We start from the raw sequence: 17,500 nt of genomic DNA, 5'->3' as shown, positions 1-17,500 counted from the left end.
TAGATGTGTAGGTAGAGATACTGGAGTGATAGATGTGCAGGTAGAGATACTGGAGTGATAGAAGGTAGAGATACTGGATGATAGTGCAGGTAGAGATACAGTGATAGATGTTTGTAGAGATACTGGGGTGATAGATGTGCAGGTAGATATCTGTTGATGATTGGTAGAGATACCAGTGATAGATGTGCCTAGAGATACTGGGGTGATAGATGTGCAGGTAGAGATACTGGGGTGATAGATGTGCAGGTAGAGATACTGTGATTGTGCAGGTAGAGATTTTTTAAAATTGTATAGATTGCAGGTAGAGATACTGGGGTGATAGATGTGCAGGTAGAGATACTTTAGTGATAGACCAGGTGGGAGATACTGGGGTTAGATGTGCAGGTAGAGATACTGGGGTGATAGATGTGGGTAGAGATACTTTATTTAGATGTGCAGGTAGAGATACTTTATTTAGATGTGCAGGTAGAGATACCAGATAGATGTTTAGGTAGAACTGGGGTGATAGAGGTCAGGTAGAGATACTGGGTGTGATAGATCAGGTAGAGATACAGGGGTGATAGATGCAGGTAGAGATACTGGGGTGATAGATGTGCAGATCAGATATTTAATAGATGTGCAGGCCAGATCACCTGGGGTTATTTAACCGGGTGGGCCAGATGCAGGTAGAGATATTGATAGATGTGCAGGTAGAGATACCAGATCAGATTTATTAGAGATACTGGGTGATAGATGTGCAGGTAGAGATACTGGATTTAGATGTGCAGGTAGAGATACTGGGGTGATAGAGGTGGGCCAGATCACCTTTATTGCAGGTAGAGATACTGGGGATAGGGCCAGATCAGATTGAACAGGTAGAGATACTGGATGTGGGCCAGATCACCTTTATTTAACCAGGTAGAGATACTTTATTTAACCAGGTGGGATAGATCACCTTTATTTAACCAGGTAGAGATACTGGGGTGATAGATTTAACTGGAGTGGGATAGATCAGGTAGAGATACTGGGGTGATAGATGGCCAGATCACCTTTAGATTTAGAAGATGAATGTGCAGGTAGAGATACTGGGGTGATTTATGTGCAGAAGATGAATGTGCAGGTAGAGATACTTTATTTAGAGATACTGGGGTGATAGGGCAGAAGATGAATTTAGGTAGAACCAGGTGGGATAGATCAGATGAATTTAACCAGGTAGCCAGATCACCTTTATTTAACCATGTGGGCCAGATCACCTTTATAGACAGAAGATGAATGGGCCAGTTGAGAACTGGAGTGATAGATTTACAGAAGATGACCTGGCCAAGATAAAGAGTGTGACACAAACAACAGATACAGAGTTATAGATGTTAGAAACAAAGATGTGCAGTCAATACTGGGGTGACAGATAGAGAAAAGGTCTAGATATACAGATGAATGTGCAGGTAAGATTAGGGCAGGAGATAAGGCAGGTAAGATAGGGGTGATAGTGGCTAAATAATTAGAATTTAGAGCAATTAACACTGTAGTGATAGATGTGCAGAAGATGAATGTGCAGGTAGAGATACTGGGATGCAAAGGAGAGAAAATAAATAAATAACAATATGGGGATGAGGTAGTTTGGAGGGGAGGAGGCTTGTAGTGAATGATGACTCTGATCTATGACCTTTACTCCTTATTACAGCCTTAATATTACATCAACTAGTTTCTGTCTGTCTGTCCTGTCCTGTCTGTCCTGTCTGTCCGTCTGTCCGTCTGTCTGTCTGTCTGTCTGTCCGTCTGTCTGTCTGTCCGTCTGTCGTCCGTCTGTCTGTCTGTCTGTCTGTTGTCTGTCTGTCCTGTCTGTCTGTCTCGATCCCTTTTACAGCATTCTCTTCACCTGTTAACTGTCGCTCCGCACGCGTGTTCACACACACACACACACACACACACTGTGGCTCCCCTCTCAGGGCATGACATTAGAGTAGATGCCCTGATTACCTTATCACACAAACAAAAGCTGCCCTCGGGACATGACCAACTGATTTGAATATTAGCTTTTAGGACCCGGGGGCGGTGCCGTGACTCGTGGCATTTCAGGTGTGTGTGTTTAATGTATTCATCTCCCTCCTCCTCCTCTCCAGGGTGAGAGAGGCAGCCATTACCCGCCTGATGGAGGTGACTCTGTGTGTTTAATGCATTCATCTCCCTCCTCCTCCTCTCCAGGGTGAGAGAGGCAGCCATTACCAGCCTGATGGAGGTGACTCTGTGTGTTTAATGTATTCATCTCCCTCCTCCTCTTCCTCTCCAGGGTGAGAGAGGCAGCCATTACCAGCCTGATGGAGGTGACTCTGTGTGTTTAATGTATTCATCTCCCTCCTCCTCCTCTCCAGGGTGAGAGAGGCAGCCATTACCAGCCTGATGGAGGTGACTCTGTGTGTTTAATGTATTCATCTCCCTCCTCCTCCTCTCCAGGGTGAGAGAGGCAGCCATTACCAGCCTGATGGAGGTGACTCTGTGTGTTTAATGTATTCATCTCCCTCCTCCTCCTCTCCAGGGTGAGAGAGGCAGCCATTACCAGCCTGATGGAGGTGACTCTGTGTGTTTAATGTATTCATCTCCCTCCTCCTCCTCTCCAGGGTGAGAGAGGCAGCCATTACCAGCCTGATGGAGGTGACTCTGTGTGTGGTGGGCACTGCTCCACAACTACTCTCACCAGGCCTGTGAGTAGCAATGGAATAACTTCCTCAATCACACTGTACCACTTTAACGCCTTTATAGAGCCCTCATAAACCCTTCATAAGGCCCTCATAAACCCTTCATAAGGCCCTCATAAACCCTTCATAAGGCCCTCATAAACCCTTCATAAGGCCCTCATAAACCCTTCATAAGGCCCTCATAAACCCTTCATCAGGCCCTCATAAACCCTTCATCAGGCCCTCATAAACCCTTCATAAGGCCCTCATAAACCCTTCATAAGGCCCTCATAAACCCTTCATAAGGCCCTCATAAACCCTTCATAAGGCCCTCATAAACCCTTCATAAGGCCCTCATAAACCCTTCATAAGGCCCTCATAAACCCTTCATAAGGCACTCATAAACCCTTCATAAGGCCTTCATAGATGCTTCGTAGATCATTTATAAGCATTCTCTATAGAAGGTGGGAGAAGGTGTTATGACAGATGTAGTAGGTATTAAAGATATTATTGGGGATGATAAACCTCTCCATTCATTTCCTCCTGAGCTCCTTTTTATATTCTCATCCTTTAATTCCCCTCCATTCATCCCCTCTCCTCTCCTCCCATCATCCCTCTCTCCTCCCACTCATCTTTCCTCCTCTCCTCTCATCTCTCCTCATCTCATCCCTCTCTTCCTCTCCTCTCTCCTCATCTCCCTCTCATCCCTCTCCTCCTCATCTCTCTACTCCTCTCCTCATCCCTCTCTTCCTCTCCTCTCCTCATCTCCCTCTCATCCCTCTCCTCCTCATCTCTCTACTCCTCTCCTCATCTCTCTCATCTCTCTCCTCCTCTCATCTCTCCTCATTCCCTCTCCACCTCTCATCTCTCCTAATCTCCTCCCTCATCCTTCTCCTCCTCTCATATCTCTCCTCATCTCATCCCTCTCCTCCTCTCATCTCCTCTACTCCTCTCATCCCTCCTCATCCCCCTCTCTCCTCATCTCCCTTTCTCCTCATCTCCCTCTCTCCTCTACTCCTCTCATCCCTCTCCTCCTCATCTCTCTCCTCATCTCCCTCTCTCCTCTACTCCTCTCATCTCTCTCCTCCTCCTCTCATCCCTCCTCCTCATCTCTCTCCTCATCTCCCTCTCTCCTCTACTCCTCTCATCCCTCTCCTCCTCATCTCCTCCCTCTCTCCTCTACTCCTCATCTCTCCTCATCTCCCTCTCTCCTCTCATCTCTCTCCTCCTCCTCTCATCCCTCCTCCTCATCTCTCTCCTCATCTCCCTCTCTCCTCTACTCCTCTCATCTCTCTCCTCCTCCTCTCATCCCTCCTCCTCATCTCTCTCCTCATCTCCCTCTCTCCTCTACTCCTCTCATCTCTCTCCTCCTCCTCTCATCTCTCCTCCTCAGGGTGAATGGTATGATGTGTAGCTTGGCCCAGCAGTCAGCAGAGAAGATCGACCGCTACAGAGCCCATGCTGGATCAGTGTTCGTCAGGCTCCTCCATAGTAACAACCCTGCAGTACCTCACATCCCCCACCGAGAGGAGCTGCTCGCCATCTTCCCTACGTGAGTCTAAACACATTTACATTGCTGTCATTTAGCAGATGCTGTTATCCAAAGTGACTTACATCTGAAGGTAAGCTAGGTGAGACAACCACATCACAGTCAGTACATTATCCCTCAACAGAGTAGTTATCAGGTAGCTAGGTGAGACAACCACATCACAGTCAGTACATTATCCCTCAGAGTAGTTATCAGGTAGCTAGGTGAGACAACCACATCACAGTCAGTACATTATCCCTCAGCGTAGTTATCAGGTAGCTAGGTGAGACAACCACATCACAGTCAGTACATTATCCCTCAACAGAGTAGTTATCAGGTAGCTAGGTGAGACAACCACATCACAGTCAGTACATTATCACTCAGAGTAGTTATCAGGTAGCTAGGTGAGACAACCACATCACAGTCAGTACATTATCCCTCAGAGTAGTTATCAGGTAGCTAGGTGAGACAACCACATCACAGTCAGTACATTATCCCTCAGCGTAGTTATCAGGTAGCTAGATGAGACAACCACATCACAGTCAGTACATTATCCCTCAACAGAGTAGTTATCAGGTAGCTAGGTGAGGCAACCACATTATCCCTCTATATATATATATATATATATATATATATATAGATGGCTCAGGGTAATCTCATACAATACTATGGATGGCTCAGGGTAATCTCATACAATACTATGGATGGCTCAGGGTAATCTCATACAATACTATGGATGGCTCAGGGTAATCTCATACAATACTATGGATGGCTCAGGGTAATCTCATACAGTACTATGGATGGCTCAGGGTAATCTCATACAGTGGGCACGTTTCAATGAAAGATTTACAGGTCAGTTATTGAATTGAAGAACTAACTGTACCCTGTGTGTGTCTCTGTGCTCTCAGTGAAGGGGCAGAGGGTCTGAACTGGAACGCTCCGTCTCAGGCCTTCCCCCACATCACCCAGCTGCTCAGACTGCCCCAATACCAGTACCACACACTGCTGGGGTTGACTGTGTCTGTAGGAGGACTGACTGAGTCTACGGTACGTGTCTGTAGCCCTGTGTCTGTAGCTCTGTGTCTGTAGCCCTGTGTCTGTAGCCCTGTGTCTGTAGCCCTGTGTCTGTAGCCCTGTGTCTGTAGCTCTGTGTCTGTAGCCCCGTGTCTGTAGCCCTGTGTCTGTAGCCCTGTAACTCTGTGTCTGTAGCCCTGTGTCTGTAACCCTGTGTCTATAGTCCTGTAGCCCTGTGTCTGTAACCCTGTGTCTATAGTCCTGTAACTCTGTGTCTGTAGCCCCGTGTCTGTAGCCCTGTGTGCTCTGTGTCTGTAGCCCTGTGTCTGTAGCCCCGTGTCTGTAGCCCTGTGTCTGTAGCCCTGTGTCTGTAGCCCTGTGTCTGTAGCCCTGTGTCTGGAGCCCTGTGTCTGGAGCCCTGTAACTCTGTGTCTGTAGCTCTGTGTCTGTAGCTCTGTGTCTGTAGCTCTGTGTCTGTAGCTCTGTGTCTGTAGCTCTGTGTCTGTAGCCCTGTGTCTGTAGCCCTGTGTCTGTAGCCCTGTGTCTGTAGCTCTGTGTCTGTAGCTCTGTGTCTGTAGCTCTGTGTCTGTAGCCCTGTGTCTGTAGCCCTGTGTCTGTAGCCCGGTGTCTGTAGCCCGGTGTCTGTAGCCCTGTGTCTGTAGCCCTGTGTCTGTAGCCCTGTGTCTGTAGCCCTGTGTCTGTAGCCCTGTGTCTGTAGCCATGTGTCTGTAGCTCTGTGTCTGGAGCCCTGTGTCTATAGTCCTGTAGCCCTGTGTCTGTAACCCTGTGTCTATAGTCCTGTAGCCCTGTGTCTGTAGCCCTGTGTCTGTAGCTCTGTGTCTGTAGCCCTGTGTCTGTAACCCTGTGTCTATAGCCCTGTAACTGTCTGTAGCTCTGTGTCTGTAGCTCTGTGCCTGTAGCCCTGTGTCTGTAGCTCTGTGTCTGTAGCCCCGTGTCTGTAGCCCCGTGTCTGTATCCATGTGTCTATAGCCCTGTAACTCTGTGTCTGTAGCTCTGTGTCTGTATCCATGTGTCTATAGCCCTGTAACTCTGTGTCTGTAGCTCTGTGTCTGTAGCTCTGTGTCTGTAGCTCTGTGTCTGTAACCCTGTGTCTGTAGCCCTGTGTCTGTAGCCCTGTGTCTGTAGCCCCGTGTCTGTAGCCCTGTAACTCTGTGTCTGTAACTCTGTGTCTGTAACCCTGTGTCTATAGCCCTGTAACTGTCTGTAGCTCTGTGTCTGTAGCTCTGTGTCTGTAGCTCTGTGCCTGTAGCCCTGTGTCTGTAGCTCTGTGTCTGTAGCCCCGTGTCTGTAGCCCCGTGTCTGTATCCATGTGTCTATAGCCCTGTAACTCTGTGTCTGTAGCTCTGTGTCTGTATCCATGTGTCTATAGCCCTGTAACTCTGTGTCTGTAGCTCTGTGTCTGTAGCTCTGTGTCTGTAGCTCTGTGTCTGTAACCCTGTGTCTGTAGCCCTGTGTCTGTAGCCCTGTGTCTGTAGCCCCGTGTCTGTAGCCCTGTAACTCTGTGTCTGTAACTCTGTGTCTGTAACTCTGTGTCTGTAACTCTGTGTCTGTAACCCTGTGTCTGTAGCTCTGTGTCTGTAGCCACGCGTCTGTAGCCCTGTGTCTGTAGCCCTGTGTCTGTAGCCCTGTGTCTGTAGCCCTGTGTCTGTAGCCCTGTAACTCTGTGTCTGTAACTCTGTGTCTGTAACTCTGTGTCTGTAACCCTGTGTCTGTAGCTCTGTGTCTGTAGCCACGCGTCTGTAGCTCTGTGTCTGTAGCAGTGGAGACTCCTCAGAATGAAATTCATAAAAATGCGAATTGTGAAATATAAAACAAGTTATCCTTTTCCACATGCCACCAAATAATGATTAAAACTGTTTTGCAATGAAGGTCTACAGTAGTACCATGGTGTCGTGAAAGCGTAAGCTACAGCTAGCTAGCACTGCAGTGCATAACGTGGTGAGTAGTTGACTCAAGGAGAGAGAAAGACAATAGTTCAACAGTTTTTAACAAATACATTTAAACAAAAAATGTAAACGAACGAGAAGCAAGAGTGAGTGAGAGACCAGTGAGCGAGAGAGCTACTGTAGCTATATTTCTTCTTCTTTTTCTTCACTTACTTAGCTAGCTAATGTAGATAGCTAGTTTAGCCTACTGAAACACCCTGCTCAAACAGAGAGGAATGCTATGTTAGCTAGCTGGCTATGACTATCCAATAGAGAGGGATGCTATGTTAGCTAGCTGGCTATGACTATCCAATAGAGAGGGATGCTATGTTAGCTAGCTGGCTATGGCTATCCAACAGAGAGGGATGCTATGTTAGCTAGCTGGCTATGGCTATCCAACAGAGAGGGAGCCTATGTTAGCTAGTTGGCTATGACTATCCAACAGAGAGGGATGCTATGTTAGCTAGCTGGCTATGGCTATCCAACAGAGAGGGATGCTATGTTAGCTAGCTGGCTATGGCTATCCAACAGAGAGGGAGCCTATGTTAGCTAGTTGGCTATGACTATCCAACAGAGAGGGATGCTATGTTAGCTAGCTGGCTATGGCTGTCCAACAGAGGGGGATGCTATGTTCGCTAGCTGGCTATGCCTATCCAACAGAGAGGGATGCTATGTTAGCTAGCTGGCTATGACTATCCAATAGAGAGGGATGCTATGTTAGCTAGCTGGCTATGGCTATCCAACAGAGAGGAATGCTATGTTAGCTAGCTGGCTATGGCTGTCCAACAGAGAAGGATGCTATGTTAGCTAGCTGGCTATGGCTATCCAACAGAGAGGGATGCTATGTTAGCTAGCTGGCTATGGCTGTCCAACAGAGAGGGATGCTATGTTAGCTAGCTGGCTATGGCTATCCAATAGAGAGGGATGCTATGTTAGCTAGCTGGCTATGGCTATCCAACAGAGAGGGATGCTATGTTAGCTAGCTGGCTATGGCTGTCCAACAGAGAGGGATGCTATGTTAGCTAGCTGGCTATGGCTATCCAACAGAGAGGGATGCTATGTTAGCTAGCTGGCTATAGCTATCCAACACTGGAACTCTTCCAAGTCAAGGTAAGCTTTTGGTTTTATTAATGTTTTGCCACCGGGGCCAGTCTGTGTAACGGATAAACTGCTTGTTGACTGTACACTGCACTGCATGATTGTAGTGGGTTCACTAGCGGGTTAGTCCTAGTAGCCATGTTGACTATGACGTGACAACAATGTAGGCTGTGTGCGGTTAGCGGTCATGATATGAAGGTTTGGCTTGGAAAATATTTTTTTCGCCTGGTCACAGACAGCTAATGTGTTGTGCACTGAAGTCCACAAGCGAAGGGAAAAGGTGAGAGGGGGAGAGCACGTAGATAGATGTGAGAAGGAATTTATATACACAATGAGCTGTTTGTATGTGGCTGCTATGAAAGAGAACTGTGTTTGCGTGTGCTCAGGGGTGTGTTCATTGCACCGATTCTGTTGAAAAACCGGGATAAACATACCTGAATATGTCCAATAGAAACTCTCGTTTGCAACTGTTGGACTAATGATTACACTCTAGATCAGCTAGATGCAGGAAACAGTGTGCAAGGCGGTATTGAATATGTTGAGTCTGTCACCTTTGTTCCTCAAAATTCTCTCGACCTGTGTGCACCTGCGTTGTAAACTGTCCTTCATAGGCTAGGTTATAAACTGTCCTTCATAGGCTAGGTTATAAACTGTCCTTCATAGGCTAGGTTGTAAACTGGCATTCATAGGCTAGGTTATAAACTGTCCTTCATAGGCTAGGTTGTAAACTGTCCTTCATAGGCTAGGTTATAAACTGTCCTTCATAGGCTAGGTTATAAACTGTCCTTCATAGGCTAGGTTATAAACTGTCCTTCATAGGCTAGGTTATAAACTGTCCTTCATAGGCTAGGTTATAAACTGTCCTTCATAGGCTAGGTTATAAACTGTCCTTCATAGGCTAGGTTATAAACTGTCCTTCATAGGCTAGGTTGTATCAACCTCATGATGGGTAGAGGGAACATTCTAGTATCATGTAGTAGCCTAAACCTATCGATGTTACATTGAACTGGGTGAACGGAATATGAATGAGAGTCATCCAATATGCTGTAATAGAAGTAAAGCCCTGCTCATAAATAAAAATACATCTTAAACAGCACTGACTGCCACTGGTCTGTAGCTATCTGTCTGTAGCTATCTGTCTGTAGCTATCTGTCTGTAGCTATCTGTCTGTAGCTATCTGTCTGTAGCTATCTGTCTGTAGCCACAGTATGTGTCTGTAGCTATCTGTCTGTAGCTATCTGTCTGTAGCTATCTGTCTGTAGCCACAGTATGTGTCTGTAGCTATCTGTCTGTAGCTATCTGTCTGTAGCCACAGTATGTGTCTGTAGCTATCTGTCTGTAGCTATCTGTCTGTAGCTATCTGTCTGTAGCCACAGTATGTGTCTGTAGCTATCTGTCTGTAGCTATCTGTCTGTAGCTATCTGTCTGTAGCTATCTGTCTGTAGCTATCTGTCTGTAGCTATCTGACTGTAGCCACAGCATGTGTCTGTAGTTGTGTCTGTAGTTCTATGCCTGTGACCACAGTATGTGTCTGTGGTTATGTCTGTAGTTATATGCCTGTAGCCACCGTATGTGTCTGTGGTTTATCCATCTGTGGCTGCATTGTATGTCTGTAGTTATGTGTCTGTGGCTATCTGTCTGTAGCTAGAGCATGTATCTGTGGTTGTCTGTCTGTAGTTAGCTGTCTGGGGCCACAGTCGGTGTCTGTTGTTGTTTGTCTGTGTTTATCTGTCTATATCCACAGTCTGTGTCTGTAGCCGCCACTACCCCTCACTGTGTCCATCGTACATTGACTGTGGTTCCCACACTGCTACCGTCCAAAGACTGCATGTTGTTGCAGATTTGTGAGTCAACGAAAGTCATGATGTTGTCTCTGGAAAAGCACCTTAGTGAAACAGTGGTTTGACCACTGGTCTCTCCAGTGTGTGGGTCTAAAGGCCAGCAGGGGGGGGTCCATCACACTGCTAATATTCACACCACCGAGGATACCAGTACCTCCACTCTCATCTGTTCCATCAGTCTTTGTTTCTCGGGCACCAGACATCAGCTTGACGCTCCTCTGGCCCACATCCACCTGGTTCCTGTAAACAACAACCTAAAACCCAAAACACAGATGGGAGTTGATCCAGAACAAATGGATCTGTGTTTAGTGATGTTGGCTGGTCTTTCCTTTCTTTAAGGAAACCTCTCCCACCTTAAACCATTCCTGTGTGTGTGTGTGTGTGTGTGTGTGTGTGTGTGTGTGTGTGTGTGTGTGTGTGTGTGTGTGTGTGTGTGTGTGTGTGTGTGTGTGTGTGTGTGTGTGTGTGTGTGTGTGTGTGTGTGTGTGTGTGTGTGTGTGTGTGTGAATGAATGAATGAATGAAGGTTTTATAAGTACCTTTTGCCCTATCGATTCTACCACATAGAAGCTGCTGCCCTGACGTTATATGCATAGACTAGTAATCACTGGTCACTTTAATAATGGAACACTGGTCACTTTAATAATGGAACACGGGTCACTTTAATAATGGAACACTGGTCACTTTAATAATGGAACACTGGTCACTTTAATAATGGAACACTGGTCACTTTAATAATGGAACACTGGTCACTTTAATAATGGAACACTGGTCACTTTAATAATGGAACACTGGTCAATTTAATAATGGAACACTAGTCACTTTAATAATGGAACACTGGTCACTTTAATAATGGAACACTGGTCACTTTAATAATGGAACACGGGTCACTTTAATAATGGAACACTAGTCACTTTAATAATGGAACACGGGTCACTTTAATAATGGAACACTGGTCACTTTAATAATGGAACACTGGTCAATTTAATAATGGAACACTAGTCACTTTAATAATGGAACACTGGTCACTTTAATAATGGAACACTGGTCAATTTAATAATGGAACACTAGTCACTTTAATAATGGAACACTGGTCACTTTAATAATGGAACACTGGTCAATTTAATAATGGAACACTGGTCACTTTAATAATGGAACACTGGTCACTTTAATAATGGAACACGGGTCACTTTAATAATGGAACACTGGTCACTTTAATAATGGAACACTGGTCAATTTAATAATGGAACACTAGTCACTTTAATAATGGAACACTAGTCACTTTAATAATGGAACACTGGTCACTTTAATAATGGAACACTGGTCACTTTAATAATGGAACACTGGTCACTTTAATAATGGAACACTAGTCACTTTAATAATGGAACACGGGTCACTTTAATAATGGAACACTGGTCACTTTAATAATGGAACACTGGTCAATTTAATAATGGAACACTAGTCACTTTAATAATGGAACACTGGTCACTTTAATAATGGAACACTAGTCACTTTAATAATGGAACACTGGTCACTTTAATAATGGAACACTGGTCACTTTAATAATGGAACACTGGTCACTTTAATAATGGAACACTGGTCACTTTAATAATGGAACACTGGTCACTTTAATAATGGAACACTGGTCACTTTAATAATGGAACACTGGTCACTTTAATAATGGAACACTGGTCACTTTAATAATGGAACACTAGTCATTTTAATAATGGAACACTGGTCACTTTAATAATGGAACACTGGTCACTTTAATAATGGAACACTGGTCACTTTAATAATGGAACACTGGTCACTTTAATGATGGAACACTGGTCACTTTAATAATGGAACCCTGGTCACTTTAATAATGGAACACTGGTCACTTTAATAATGGAACACTGGTCACTTTAATAATGGAACACTGATCACTTTAATAATGGAACACTGGTCACTTTAATAATGGAACACTGGTCACTTTAATAATGGAACACTGGTCACTTTAATAATGGAACACTGGTCACTTTAATAATGGAACACTGGTCACTTTAATAATGGAACACTGGTCACTTTAATAATGGAACACTGGTCACTTTAATAATGGAACACTGGTCACTTTAATAATGGAACACTGGTCACTTTAATAATGTTCACATATCCTGCATTACTCATCTCATATGTATATACTGTATTCTATTCTACTTTATCTTAGTCTATGTCGCTCTGACATTGCTCATCCAAATATTTATATATTCTGAACTCCATTCCTTTACTTTAGGTTGTGTATTGTTAGATATTACTCCACTGTTGGAGATAGGAACACAAGCTACACCCTCAATAAGATTTGCTAAATGGTATTTATCTGAATCTGACTCTTGCTATAATCTGGCTGGACTGGAGACACACAGACACTTCTGAGGTAGCCAGAACTGTGTCCCTCGGCTGATCTGGAGTTGGTTCTCACACACAACAGTCCAAAGTGATGAAGCATCCTGTTGGATCCTGGAAACTTTCTCATCGTCCCCGTCTCCTTTACCGCCATTTCACATTCGTGTTGCGATATTGTCAGCTCGGGGGTTTGAACTTGCAACCTTCCGGTTACTAGTCCAACACTCTAACCACTAGACTACCCTGCCGTGATGACATGCTGGTCTTTCAGGGGGGTATGAGAGAAGAGAGTTGGACTAAGCAGTGGGAGAGGGGGGAAGGGAGTCTCACAGGAGATGGTTTATGAAATATCGCAACACGAATGTGAAACGGCGATCCAACAGGATGCTTCATCACTTTGGACTGTTGTGTGTGAGAACCAACTCCAGATCAGCCGAGGGACACCGTTCTGGCTACCTCAGAAGTGTCTGTGTGTCTCCAGTCCAACCAGATTATAGCAAGTCAGAGACAGAGAAATACCACATACAAAAACCATTTAGCAGATCTATCGTTCTGCCCCTGAACAGGCAGTTAACACACTGTTCCCAGGCCATCATTGAAAATAAGAATTTGTTCTTAACTGACTTGCCAAGTTAAATAAAGGTAAAATAACATTTTAAAAACTACAGACATTGCCAAAGTATAGAAGACGGAAGTCCTCTCTCCCTCAGCCCCAGTCAGCTAGGGGAAAGACAACCCCTCTGGGGGGACTAATGTCCCTGGTCTCTCCCTCAGCCCCAGTCAGCTAGAGGAAAGACAACCCCTCTGGGGGGACTAATGTCCCTGGTCTCTCTCCCTCAGCCCCAGTCAGCTAGGGGAAAGACAACCCCTCTGGGGGGACTAATGTCCCTGGTCTCTCCCTCAGCCCCAGTCAGCTAGAGGAAAGACAACCCCTCTGGAGGGACTAATGTCCCTGGTCTCTCCCTCTGCCCCAGTCAGCTAGAGGAAAGACAACCCCTCTGGGGGGACTAATGTCCCTGGTCTCTCTCCCTCAGCCCCAGTCAGCTAGAGGAAAGACAACCCCTCTGGGGGGGACTAATGTCCCTGGTCTCTCTCCCTCAGCCCCAGTCAGCTAGAGGAAAGACAACCCCTCTGGGGGGACTAATGTCCCTGGTCTCTCTCCCTCAGCCCCAGTCAGCTAGAGGAAAGACAACCCCTCTGGGGGGACTAATGTCCCTGGTCTCTCTCCCTCAGCCCCAGTCAGCTAGAGGAAAGACAACCCCTCTGGGGGGACTAATGTCCCTGGTCTCTCTCCCTCAGCCCCAGTCAGCTAGAGGAAAGACAACCCCTCTGGGGGGACTAATGTCCCTGGTCTCTCTCCCTCAGCCCCAGTCAGCTAGAGGAAAGACAACCCCTCTGGGGGGACTAATGTCCCTGGTCTCTCTCCCTCAGCCCCAGTCAGCTAGAGGAAAGATAACCCCTCTGGAGGGGGACTAATGTCCCTGGTCTCTCAGCCCCAGTCAGCTAGGGGAAAGACAACCCCTCTGGGGGGACTAATGTCCCTGGTCTCTCTCCCTCAGCCCCAGTCAGCTAGAGGAAAGACAACCCCTCTGGGGGGACTAATGTCCCTGGTCTCTCTCCCTCAGCCCCAGTCAGCTAGAGGAAAGACAACCCCTCTGGGGGGGACTAATGTCCCTGGTCTCTCTCCCTCAGCCCCAGTCAGCTAGAGGAAAGACAACCCCTCTGGAGGGGGACTAATGTCCCTGGTCTCTCTCCCTCAGCCCCAGTCAGCTAGGGGAAAGACAACCCCTCTGGGGGGGACTAATGTCCCTGGTCTCTCTCCCTCAGCCCCAGTCAGCTAGAGGAAAGACAACCCCTCTGGGGGGACTAATGTCCCTGGTCTCTCTCCCTCAGCCCCAGTCAGCTAGAGGAAAGACAACCCCTCTGGGGGGACTAATGTCCCTGGTCTCTCTCCCTCAGCCCCAGTCAGCTAGAGGAAAGACAACCCCTCTGGGGGACTAATGTCCCTGGTCTCTCTCCCTCAGCCCCAGTCAGCTAGGGGAAAGACAACCCCTCTGGGAGGACTAATGTCCCTGGTCTCTCTCCCTCAGCCCCAGTCAGCTAGAGGAAAGACAACCCCTCTGGGGGGGACTAATGTCCCTGGTCTCTCTCCCTCAGCCCCAGTCAGCTAGGGGAAAGACAACCCCTCTGGGGGGACTAATGTCCCTGGTCTCTCTCCCTCAGCCCCAGTCAGCTAGGGGAAAGACAACCCCTCTGGGGGGACTAATGTCCCTGGTCTCTCTCCCTCAGCCCCAGTCAGCTAGAGGAAAGACAACCCCTCTGGGGGGACTAATGTCCCTGGTCTCTCTCCCTCAGCCCCAGTCAGCTAGAGGAAAGACAACCCCTCTGGGGGGACTAATGTCCCTGGTCTCTCTCCCTCAGCCCCAGTCAGCTAGAGGAAAGACAACCCCTCTGGAGGGGGACTAATGTCCCTGGTCTCTCTCCCTCAGCCCCAGTCAGCTAGGGGAAAGACAACCCCTCTGGGGGGACTAATGTCCCTGGTCTCTCCTCAGCCCCAGTCAGCTAGAGGAAAGACAACCCCTCTGGGGGACTAATGTCCCTGGTCTCTCTCCCTCAGCCCCAGTCAGCTAGAGGAAAGACAACCCCTCTGGGGGGACTAATGTCCCTGGTCTCTCTCCCTCAGCCCCAGTCAGCTAGAGGAAAGACAACCCCTCTGGAGGGGGACTAATGTCCCTGGTCTCTCTCCCTCAGCCCCAGTCAGCTAGGGGAAAGACAACCCCTCTGGGGGGACTAATGTCCCTGGTCTCTCTCCCTCAGCCCCAGTCAGCTAGAGGAAAGACAACCCCTCTGGGGGGACTAATGTCCCTGGTCTCTCTCCCTCAGCCCCAGTCAGCTAGGGGAAAGACAACCCCTCTGGGGGACTAATGTCCCTGGTCTCTCTCCCTCAGCCCCAGTCAGCTAGGGAAAGACAACCCCTCTGGGGGGACTAATGTCCCTGGTCTTCTCCCTCAGCCCCAGTCAGCTAGAGGAAAGACAACCCCTGGGACAGTTTGGGGGGACTAATGTCCCTGGTCTCTCTCCCTCAGCCCCAGTCAGCTAGAGGAAAGACAACCCCTCTGGAGGGGGACTAATGTCCCTGGTCTCTCTCCCTCAGCCCCAGTCAGCTAGGGGAAAGACAACCCCTCTGGAGGGGGACTAATGTCCCTGGTCTCTCTCCTCTCCAGCCCCAGTCAGCTAGGGGAAAGACAACCCCTCTGGGGGGGACTAATGTCCCTGGTCTCTCTCCCTCAGCCCCAGTCAGCTAGGGGAAAGACAACCCCTCTGGGAGGACTAATGTCCCTGGTCTCTCTCCCTCAGCCCCAGTCAGCTAGGGGATAGACAACCCCTCTGGAGGGGGACTAATGTCCCTGGTCTCTCTCCTCTCCAGCCCCAGTCAGCTAGGGGAAAGACAACCCCTCTGGGGGGGACTAATGTCCCTGGTCTCTCTCCCTCAGCCCCAGTCAGCTAAGGGAAAGACAACCCCTCTGGGAGGACTAATGTCCCTGGTCTCTCTCCTTCCAGCCCCAGTCAGCTAGGGGAAAGACAACCCCTCTGGAGGGACTAATGTCCCTGGTCTCTCTCCCTCAGCCCCAGTCAGCTAGAGGAAAGACAACCCCTCTGGGGGGACTAATGTCCCTGGTCTCTCTCCCTCAGCCCCAGTCAGCTAGGGGAAAGACAACCCCTCTGGGGGGACTAATGTCCCTGGTCTCTCTCCCTCAGCCCCAGTCAGCTAGAGGAAAGACAACCCCTCTGGGGGGACTAATGTCCCTGGTCTCTCTCCCTCAGCCCCAGTCAGCTAGAGGAAAGACAACCCCTCTGGGGGACTAATGTCCCTGGTCTCTCTCCCTCAGCCCCAGTCAGCTAGAGGAAAGACAACCCCTCTGGGGGGACTAATGTCCCTGGTCTCTCTCCCTCAGCCCCAGTCAGCTAGGGGAAAGACAACCCCTCTGGGGGGACTAATGTCCCTGGTCTCTCTCCCTCAGCCCCAGTCAGCTAGAGGAAAGACAACCCCTCTGGAGGGGGACTAATGTCCCTGGTCTCTCTCCCTCAGCCCCAGTCAGCTAGGGGAAAGACAACCCCTCTGGGGGGACTAATGTCCCTGGTCTCTCTCCCTCAGCCCCAGTCAGCTAGAGGAAAGACAACCCCTCTGGGGGGACTAATGTCCCTGGTCTCTCTCCCTCAGCCCCAGTCAGCTAGAGGAAAGACAACCCCTCTGGGGGGACTAATGTCCCTGGTCTCTCTCCCTCAGCCCCAGTCAGCTAGAGGAAAGACAACCCCTATGGGGGGACTAATGTCCCTGGTCTCTCTCCCTCAGCCCCAGTCAGCTAGGGGAAAGACAACCCCTCTGGGGGGACTAATGTCCCTGGTCTCTCTCCCTCAGCCCCAGTCAGCTAGAGGAAAGACAACCCCTCTGGGGGGACTAATGTCCCTGGTCTCTCTCCCTCAGCCCCAGTCAGCTAGGGGAAAGACAACCCCTCTGGGAGGACTAATGTCCCTGGTCTCTCTCCCTCAGCCCCAGTCAGCTAGGGGAAAGACAACCCCTCTGGAGGGGGACTAATGTCCCTGGTCTCTCTCCTCTCCAGCCCCAGTCAGCTAGGGGAAAGACAACCCCTCTGGGGGGGGGACTAATGTCCCTGGTCTCTCTCCCTCAGCCCCAGTCAGCTAGGGGAAAGACAACCCCTCTGGGAGGACTAATGTCCCTGGTCTCTCTCCTTCCAGCCCCAGTCAGCTAGGGGAAAGACAACCCCTCTGGAGGGACTAATGTCCCTGGTCTCTCTCCCTCAGCCCCAGTCAGCTAGAGGAAAGACAACCCCTCTGGGGGGACTAATGTCCCTGGTCTCTCTCCCTCAGCCCCAGTCAGCTAGGGGAAAGACAACCCCTCTGGGGGGACTAATGTCCCTAGTCTCTCTCCCTCAGCCCCAGTCAGCTAGGGGAAAGACAACCCCTCTGGAGGGGGACTAATGTCCCTGGTCTCTCTCCCTCAGCCCCAGTCAGCTAGGGG

General features: G+C 48.7%; 1 protein-coding gene across 1 annotated transcript in view; it reads left to right on the top strand.

Annotated features, from left to right (window-relative positions):
* The window catches only part of LOC124018253 (tubulin-specific chaperone D-like), a 162,905-nt gene that overhangs the window by 129,699 nt on the left and 15,706 nt on the right, over positions 1 to 17,500 (top strand). The window contains 3 exon segments of the mRNA XM_046333519.1: positions 2,585 to 2,678; positions 4,045 to 4,203; positions 5,088 to 5,226. Of these exon segments, the coding sequence (XP_046189475.1) occupies positions 2,585 to 2,678; positions 4,045 to 4,203; positions 5,088 to 5,226 (392 nt within the window).

Source organism: Oncorhynchus gorbuscha, unplaced genomic scaffold, assembly GCF_021184085.1.
Source record: "Oncorhynchus gorbuscha isolate QuinsamMale2020 ecotype Even-year unplaced genomic scaffold, OgorEven_v1.0 Un_scaffold_454, whole genome shotgun sequence".
Lineage (NCBI taxonomy): Eukaryota > Metazoa > Chordata > Actinopteri > Salmoniformes > Salmonidae > Oncorhynchus > Oncorhynchus gorbuscha.
The sequence above is the reverse complement of the archived record's forward strand: the minus strand, read 5'-3'. Positions and strand labels throughout refer to the sequence as shown.